Source organism: Rousettus aegyptiacus, unplaced genomic scaffold, assembly GCF_014176215.1.
Source record: "Rousettus aegyptiacus isolate mRouAeg1 unplaced genomic scaffold, mRouAeg1.p scaffold_m13_p_1, whole genome shotgun sequence".
Classification (NCBI taxonomy): Eukaryota; Metazoa; Chordata; class Mammalia; order Chiroptera; family Pteropodidae; genus Rousettus; species Rousettus aegyptiacus.
In genome coordinates, this window is record NW_023416284.1 from 161,550,626 (window position 1) to 161,559,431 (window position 8,806).

The 8,806-nt window shown below is 34.8% G+C and overlaps 2 protein-coding genes and 1 long non-coding RNA gene across 6 annotated transcripts in view; 1 reads left to right on the forward strand and 2 right to left on the reverse strand.

Annotated features, from left to right (window-relative positions):
* The window catches only part of VNN1 (vanin 1), a 25,966-nt gene extending 25,180 nt beyond the window's left edge, over positions 1-786 (reverse strand). The window contains exon 1 of one of the 4 annotated variants that reach the window (XM_016124643.2): positions 709-786. The gene's annotated coding sequence lies outside the window, so the exon portion shown is untranslated. The remainder of the gene's footprint in view (positions 1-708) is intronic. The other 3 variants (XM_016124639.2, XM_016124635.2, XM_016124636.2) reach the window with 3 other exon arrangements.
* LOC118603018 overlaps positions 1-3,421 on the forward strand; it is a 4,418-nt gene extending 997 nt beyond the window's left edge. The window contains exons 2-3 of the long non-coding RNA XR_004951116.1: positions 2,333-2,456; positions 3,318-3,421. This is a non-coding gene — a long non-coding RNA (uncharacterized LOC118603018). The remainder of the gene's footprint in view (positions 1-2,332; positions 2,457-3,317) is intronic.
* Positions 1,147-5,620, reverse strand: VNN3 (vanin 3). Its single transcript, XM_016124609.2, has 4 exons — positions 4,357-5,620; positions 3,168-3,544; positions 2,316-2,489; positions 1,147-1,673 (listed from the first exon to the last, which is right to left on the reverse strand). Exons 1-4 carry the CDS (start codon positions 4,520-4,522, stop codon positions 1,554-1,556), a joined length of 837 nt encoding a protein of 278 aa, XP_015980095.2. The 5' UTR covers positions 4,523-5,620; the 3' UTR covers positions 1,147-1,553.
* Between the last annotated feature and the right edge of the window lie 3,186 nt (positions 5,621-8,806).

Consider the following 8,806-nt stretch of genomic DNA (forward strand, 5'->3'; position numbering starts at 1 on the left):
AATAAACAATCAGAAACAGAAACAAACCCGTAGATACAAAGAACATTTTGAGAGTTAACAGATGGGAGGGGGCTAGGGAGTCAGTAGAAAAGGAAGAAGGGATTAAGAAGTACAATTGGTAGTTTCAAAATAGTCTTGGAGATATAAAGTATAGCATAAGGAATATAACCAATAATATTATAATAACTATGTATAGTGTTAGAGGGACACCAGATTTATTGGGATGATATAAAAATTTATCTAAAAAAAATGTTTTAAAAGATAAGGGGAAAAACAATTTCAGAAGGGCAGCTCTGTTGTTGAACTATGGTGAGTAAGCACAGAGAATGCCCATTGCATTCATTGGTTCTGCAGCTCCCTGTAAGAGACAGAGGGGGCAGAGGTTGGCTTACATAAGATGCATGGGGTGAGGGGTGATGAAGAAGGTGGGTCTGCTGGGTACTAATGCAGCCTCTAGACACTAGTCTAGGAGAGAGAGGAAAGGAGGCTGGAAAGAATCGACATGAGGCCATCAGGAGGGAGTCCCAGACACAGGTACGATCCTAGGATTCTACTGTCATAGTCCCCAGAAAAAATATCCATGAATGATAGAAGTAGAGGAAGGGCATTTTCTGCTACCTAGAATGTCTACGGCTTCCTGGAACTAGATCGAATTAAATTAGGTGGAAATAAATACCTATGAAAAGTCTAGGAAAGCAAGTGTCATACCTTTTGTGGAAAAAGGGTGTTCCCAAACTCAGAGTTATCCTCAATCATTCCCACATATCCCAGAGAGCCCCCTTGATTTCACATGTGTCTCTTCCCAGAGTTAATGAGTGACTAGACATATAAAAAGACTCAGGGAGCCAGGGCCTAGGGACCAGAGGTAACTGGGGAAAAGGTGACAGATGGCCCTTTTTAAAGAAGATCTCAGTCTATCACGGCCTACAACAAATCCCTTAATATAGAAGGAATTTAATCATGATAGGGTAGATTTTAGGAAAAGATAATTTCAGAAAGAAACAAAGTATGGTCTGAAGGAGATTATTTATTTATTTATTTTAATTTCCATACAAATAAATCATAATAGTAGAATAAAGAGAGAATAGAATAACTTTAATTAATTAAAAAGTTGTTCATAATTACTTAAAAGATGATCTTGTTTTTTAATTTCTTGTATCTTAAATGACTAGGACCAAAGACCCTCTGCATATTCAATATTTGTTCTTTGTATTTCCAAATGATAGAAATAACATTCACATACATTAGAGCAGTTATCAGAAATGGATTTTTCTAGGCCCCCTCCCATTTAAATATATGTTTCGTTACATACATATACATACTTAAATGCATCTGCATTAAAGATGAATGCATCTTCCATAAATGAGTTTGTGCTAGATAAAATCTGTAAAATGTAAAATTTGTACACACATCTATGGCTTTTTAAATCTTCTTTTGTTTATTGTTTTAGCAAATTTATGACATCTCATAAACAAACACTAAGGGCTCTTTTTTCCCTGACTCTCTTTGCCATGTTAATCTTGAAAGGGTGCTGGAAAAGGGGATCATTGTAATTATTCTGGTTCCTGCCCTAGGCGTGGAGGGTCCTTCTCAAACACTCTTCCGTATAGAGTCATAACTAAAACAGGCAAAGGGGCTCCACTTCTGCTCTTCAGACGTCCATCTCTTGAAACCTGATCAAAGAAAGCAAAGGATTAACTCCAGTGCAGAGCTTGGTTTCCAGCCATTATCACTCCAAAAGCAACATAAAATAGTCAAAAGCACACAGGATTTAGTGTCAGAAGATGCATGCTTCAGATCTAAAGGTCTAGTAGCAGAGGAACCTTGGGTAAAAACGCAGCAGATAAATATATTGCACAGAAAGGTTAAATAAGATAATATGTAATAAAGAGTTCATTTCACTCAAGAAACACTATAGAAAGTATTAATTATTATTATCATTATTATAACTTCTCAGAATAATATACCATGAAATAAGTTGTAGATGCATTATTTAATGTATTTAATTTGGACCATACAAATAAAGAGAACATTAGTTGCTAGCCATCATCTGTAATCATTTTTATTTTAATTTTCCATAACCTCATTGTTGTCTCATATCTCAAAAATCACATTTATGTAGAAAAATGAACCCCAAATTTTCCATCATGGCTTAAAGACAATCTAGAGCCACAATTATCTTCCACATGTCTTTAAATTGTTGCTTGTATTATGTGAACCACAATATGCAATACTCTCTCATTATTTCAAAGATCTTCGTTATACCAATCTACCCTATCTAGTCAAAGAAATTTACCATTCTGAAAATCTCTTACCTCATAATGTCTTTCAGGGGCAAGGTGACTCCCACTTAGAATGAGCTGTGGAAAAACATAACTTGTTCCAAATGTGCCACTGAGGGAGAATTCTTCAAAGCTGGTAAAAGCTGACCCCACAGGCTCCCCACAAGTTCTTGGGTCAGTAGTCTGACACTTGAGTAATATACATATCTATGTAGGAAAAGAAAAGATATCTTGGAAATATTTCTCAGAAAAATACAATTTCAAGGAATAGAGGAATATGTGTTAGATTGCCTCTTAAGTAAAGTTTTTCAAATTTTAGGCCGTTACCTTTTAGTGAATCCTAAAATCAATTTAATGGGTTAGAATTCGCTCTTTTTTTAATGAAGCAAAATGCAATAGACTAGGATTTTAGAAATCATAATTACATAATTCAACTTTTCTAATTCTAATTTGAATTATTTCATAAATGTTTGTTTCAATTAAATATCTCTTTTAACTCGGTCACACATCTTGACTTCACCGAAATGGACTTCTTGCTCTGAACTCTAATTGAAGGCAGTTTGAAAAACACTGCTCTAAAGTAACTGACCAAGTAATGAAAATGCATGGAAGTTGAAGGTTTGTAAACTCAAACCTGGCTTGCTGAGAACTAATCAACCTGCTTTATGTTTTTATTTTGCACCCAAGAGAACTAATTCTGTTCTTGCTAAGACTAAATAAATAAGGTGTTCGGGGGTGGGGGGGGCGGAGGGGGCATAGGAATTCTGTGATAAATATAACATTATTCCAATTAATTGAATCCAGCTGGATTTTTAAAGAAATGCAATGATGACCTAGAAGAAAAACTAATAAAGAAAACGTTCTAACATATGTAAGCATTTCTACCTGTAAGTAATATTGGCCTTCTACGGTGTGCAGTCCGTCAAAAGCACCTAGGGCATATGTCTCATCTGTTTGCTTCTCAGACATCTTGTAAGTTAAGTGACAATGCAGGTCTTTCTGGCAAACAGTATAATTTCCTGTGTTTCTCTTAAGCTCCATGAAGGTGAACTCATCAAAATAAATCGTCCCTGGAAAATCCAACAGCTCAGATGAGAATGGCTTGACACCTTTGGCATAAGCACTCCAGTCAACAGCTGCAGGAGAGGTGAGTTCACTTCGAGGACGGGTCTTCAATTCTGAGAGCATCAGCTGGCCACTCTCTGTTTCCATGTCATAGTAATACAACATCTTGACTGATTCAGGCGTGTAGATTCCACTTCCTATGGGCAACACAAAGAAACACACAAATTTTGGGTTCCAACTTTGCATGATGACAAACTAATAGAATCATCTCATAAGAAAGTTAATATAAAGTTATAAAAGCATAAGGATTTTCAAGATACATGAGGAGATAGCTGTTACGTTGGCTTAAGTTCCAATTTGACTCAGTCCTCCATAAGTCATTGCTTGCACTGAAATTATCATTTGAATTGGATAGCTTCTTTTTTTTTTTTTTACTTAAGCTACCTTTTTTTAAAGCCAACTTCATGACAAACTAGAAAATTCCCCAAAAACGAAGAATAATTTTAGCTTTCACTGACCTATCTAATGTATTTGTGTTTGAGATTCTTCATTTAGATTCATGAATAACACAGCAGTCAAGAAATGAACTTGCATTATCCTGAGTATGGTTATTATAAAGGATAAACTCTAAAACTCTGATTAAGTCTAATATGATTTTGTCACCTCAACAAGATTTACTTTAATCGTACTAATGGATGTTCATTGCAAAATTCTTTAGAACTGGCTTTGGGTTTTTTTTGTTTTGTTGTTTATTTTTTTTATGTGATTTGACTTCTCTCTAACTAATTTCCCCTCATGCAAAATTGACATAATAATGTTTACATCCTTCTTTACTCAGAGTGATAATGTTCCATTTAAGGAATGTTGGTGTAAAAACCCACGCTATTATTAATTTTGTGACATTAGAGTTAATAAAACAATCATTAAAGAAAGGTGTGGTTTGAAAATCAGCGAAGGCTTCCTAAAATTGTCACTGACAGTTAGTTGTCTCTTGACTGTTGTGAGTTATCTGTCATATGCATTCTGGTGTTGTGGGTATTTGCAGCAAGCAGGTTGACTCTCACGGATCTGGCCCATGCCGAATGGAAGGGAACCGCTGAGAGGAGGGGCAGTGTGTTGTACCATGCCGTGGGGTAGAGAACACTGTCAACTTGAAACTCATCCACCACCACCATGGCCGGGTCATGAGAAAAAATGTCAAAGCAAGTGAAAATGCCAAACTTCCCAAAGGAGTGACAAAAGGAGTTGCAAATCCTTGGGGAAATCAAATCGAATTTCAGGTGCAAAAAGAGTGTACTGTTAACAGTAAGCAAGAGAAAATTAGTAAGAAAATTGCCAAATAGAGGTGATCAATACCCACATATTCTTTTTCCCATGCATGTTGATGTACATATTTAAAACTGTTACAGGTGAATATGTGTAAATCATAACCAGTATACCACTGTCTATGAGTTTTCTTAATGTGATATTAACCAAAAAACAATTTTTCTACAACCAATGAATCAACCAATGAGATTACATCTACAAATGATATTTAAAAGGTGAATATTTCTGTCTTAAAAGCACAGGTCGAATTTTGAATATGACAAACGTTGAATATGACAAATTTACCATATTTCTTAAATATCAATAGTACTGCTAATATGAAGTTTTACACATGTTAATAAAATAAACCTTGTCATGCCTCCCTTTGATACTGCTAGGTCTTTATAAGTGATAGTTAAACCTTGATAGTTAGTAAATCATTGGTAACTTTTTTTTTTTTCAGCCTAATTATCACTCCAAAACTCCACTTTGCCTAGGCTTTAGAATACAGCATATGTTTTTACTCAGGTTGTTATCTGGCCCGACTGTGCACATGTGTGCTCTCTGGCTATATCTCTCTCTCCTTCACTGAGGATCCCATTCTCCTCCACCCTCCCTCATGTGGTAGCCCATCCTTCATTCATCAGTGATCATCTCAAGGAATGCATGTAGCCTGATTGGAGTCAAGGCATGACAAGGTTTTCACAAGGTTTCTAGGAGAGAGAAATGTACTTTTCCTCTGGATTTTATTGCTATAAAGATGTGAGTTTTATGTTGAGCAGCAACATAATTTCTAAAAGGACAGTAAGCTTGAGAAAAAAGCTAACAAAGGGCTAGGAAATGGAGGGATGGATGACACCTTTTGAGCCTCTGAGGGACAAACTGCATCTGCAACTGGACCTACTCTTTCTACAATTTATATTTTTTTAGGTACATAAGCAAGAAAGTTTCGTTGTCATTTTTTAAGCCAATTTTAGTTAGGGTTTTCTATCATTGCAAACAAAAAAAATCCTAATGGAATGATAGATTAAAGCTTACCATAAAATGTTAATGAATTGGGGCAAAAAAAAAACTAATTCTGCTATTAAATCATGAATGGAACAGATTTTCTCCTTTCTCAGAGAATACTAAAACCTTTGTGAAGTTATTATCGCAGTTGTTTTAATATTCTGCCATATTCTTTTTTATGACTATTTTGAACCCAGAACCCTTATATGAAACCAAAGTAAATTAAATCCCTTTTTCAACTAAAATGTAACAATTAAGAAATGTATTTGTAATAGCTCTCTCATCAACATTCAACAGACAAATATACATACGTATCACAAACAAACAGAAGAGGAAGTAAATCAATTTTAAAATACAAGTGATTTTCACCTTATGGTAGCGCGCCACCAGTCTACCCTCAGAATCAAACACCACATCAGTGTTGTATTGGTAACGACCATCAGGGGGACACTTAGGGTCACTGGCATTGCATGGCTTCTTGTCCCCAATATTTGCCACAACGTAGATAGAGTCGTCCTTGGCCAGGCAGCTGAGCCTTTCTTGCACTGGGGTATAACCAAACCTATTTCAATGGATATTGCCTTAAACTTACTACATTTTAGTCATTTCTTAACTTCCAAATTGATACTTTATTTTCCCATTACTGATAACATAACACCTCTAGTTTAAGAATCAAAAGAAAAATTTTAAAACTCACATGCAATATAATCTTCATCTTTATGAAATTAACCTATTTTAATGTGCCAGACTGCAGATTGCAGTGTAACTGAAGTGCAGAAAAGATGGCAGAGGAAGAGGAAAAAGAAAAGTAATAGTTTCTCTTAAAAAGTACTCCCGGAAGGCAAACGGAGGGCTTGAAATTTAGCAGACTCTTTTAATGGGAAGGACCTTTTCTGTAACCCAAACCATAGTCTTATTAGGAGGCAGTAAATAGTTGGCCCTATGTAGATCATTTTCTATAGCAAATAAATGCAGCGTTAGGTACTGGAAATACCTGAAGAAGGAGAAGGAGAAAGAGAGAAGGAGAAGAAAGAGGAGGAGGAGTGGAAGAGGAGAAAGGAAGGGGAGGGAGAAGGGAGAGGGGGGGAAGGAGAAAGAGGAAGAGAAAAAAGTAGAAAAGAAAAGAGAAGAGAAGAAAAGAAAAGAAAAAAGAAAAGAAAAGAAAAGAAAAGAAAAGAAAAGAAAAGAAAAGAAAAGAAAAGAAAAGAAAAAAGAAAAGAAAAGAAAAGAAAAGAAAAAAGAAAAGAAAAGAAAAAGGAAAAAAAAGACATAAAAAAGCACTTCACTATTAGGCTTTGTTTCCTCATCTGTAAATGCAACCTATTATCTTTCTTTCAATCTGAGAGAGTCTTGCAAAAAACCCTGAGCTAAATGCAGACTATGAAATTGCTTTTCAAAGTAATACCAAATCTGTTTACATCAGCAATATTTATCTTGGAAATAAGAAGAGATTGAGAAGATAAAATAAATAGAATGATAGCAACCTTAAGTACTTCTAGGCTCTAATTTGAAAATGAGCCATGCACATGAACTACCATAGAGCCAGTACAAAGACCAAAGGAAGTTACAGAGAGGTTTCAGCAAATAATAAGACAAAAATTTTTAGCAACCAGAATATGCTGTTAAAGAAGTGAATTAACTAGGCACTGGAAATTTCAAGTATAATATGGTGCATCCAGGCACTCCGAGACATTCAGTTATCATAGCTCAATGGAAATGGCTATGTTGAAATTCTAGCCATGCTCATCACCAATTTCCTCAATTTGAAATGAGAATAATTATACCTGCTACATAAATTGAATGAGGTAATGCATAGTCTACAGTTTCTGGGACCAAATAGGTGCTCAATAAATTAGTAATGGCCCTTACAGATTTTATAACTACAAGAAAACAACCCAAAAAACTGGTGACTATTGCTTCAGAGGTTATTCCAGCTCTCTCCTTGATCTCAGCCTCTTTGCAATTGATATTGACCTAATATTTGAATACAAAGGACAGATTTATCACAATCGTTTTAGACCATTTCTTTTATTTTGCCTTCAGGAAAAACAGGGGATATTGTCAACATTCATATTCATTAAGATCTTTAGTAAAATTATTATGTAATTTGTTTAATTTTTCTTTTTTTGGGGGGGATGCTACTAAGCAATCGGGATACTTTACTTCCTTTTACTTCCTCCTGAGGAAAGCCCAAGAAAGCATGGGACATGTCCGTATTCTAAATGATAGTATTTAAACATGAGGGATGACCACATTTCTTTTCTATTATCCCTCTTAGGATAATAGAAAATCCATTAATAATGGATTTCTTTACCAATATTACCATTATATTAAATACTGGATTTCTCCTTTTTATAACACAGAGCTGAAAACTTGTCTTTTGAATAAGTGTCTCTCTAAGACTCAATAATGTTAGTTTCAGCAGTCACCTACCTTCCTTAACTTAATTGCCAGAGACTAATTAGGCTTCAGGACATTTTTTCCCTGGGCAAGTTAGTTTTATCAGCTCGGGCAGAGTGTATTTTAGTATAAGCCTCTTGAATGACTGCAAATAACAGGTGCTTCCTGTTCTGAGGAAAGCCGCATAATCAAGTAGACACTGAATCATAGTTATATGGTTTCTCTAAACACAGATCATGCGACATTCAGAGAATATTTTCACAAAGGTGAAAAGCCCAGGGCAAGACAATTCACACAGTAGAGTTCCTATGTTGTAGCATTAGATCACTCCAATTGATTTCAAATGGTCAAAATTATTTAAGTTCCTTTTTGTGCTATAGATATAGTTCTGAACAGATGAGTGTAAATTTAAAATTAGCAGATTAAATTACTTTTTAATTCATTGATTTTCTCATTTAAAGAAATTTTATGAGAACTATTTTTAAAAGTAAATATACCTATAATAATCTATTTCCAAATCTTTCTTATGTTTTACATAAAATTTTTTTAAAGTTATGCCTAAGTTACAGCTATAAATAATTATAAAATTTCTTGAAGGATAAGAAAACAAAGAAGTTCAGACCCAGTTTCTTCTGTTATAAAAAGAAATTGTGACAGTTAACATTGGAAAGGACACAATGACATACAGATTCTATGTATATTTCTTCGCTTAACACTCTTGTCTACTCTGTAAGGGAAATTTGTCT

Bases quoted from the DNA above. Each gene is read 5' to 3' on its own strand.
- VNN3 (XM_016124609.2), bottom strand. From the start codon at position 4,522: ATGGTGGTGGTGGATGAGTTTCAAGTTGACAGTGTTCTCTACCCCACG. The intron at 3,545-4,356 runs ATAACTCACAAC...TGTTGCCCATAG, and splicing joins CACCAGAATGCATATGACAG to GAAGTGGAATCTACACGCCT. The intron at 1,674-2,315 runs GTAAGAGATTTT...TTCTTTGATCAG, and splicing joins CCCCTGAAAGACATTATGAG to GTTTCAAGAGATGGACGTCT.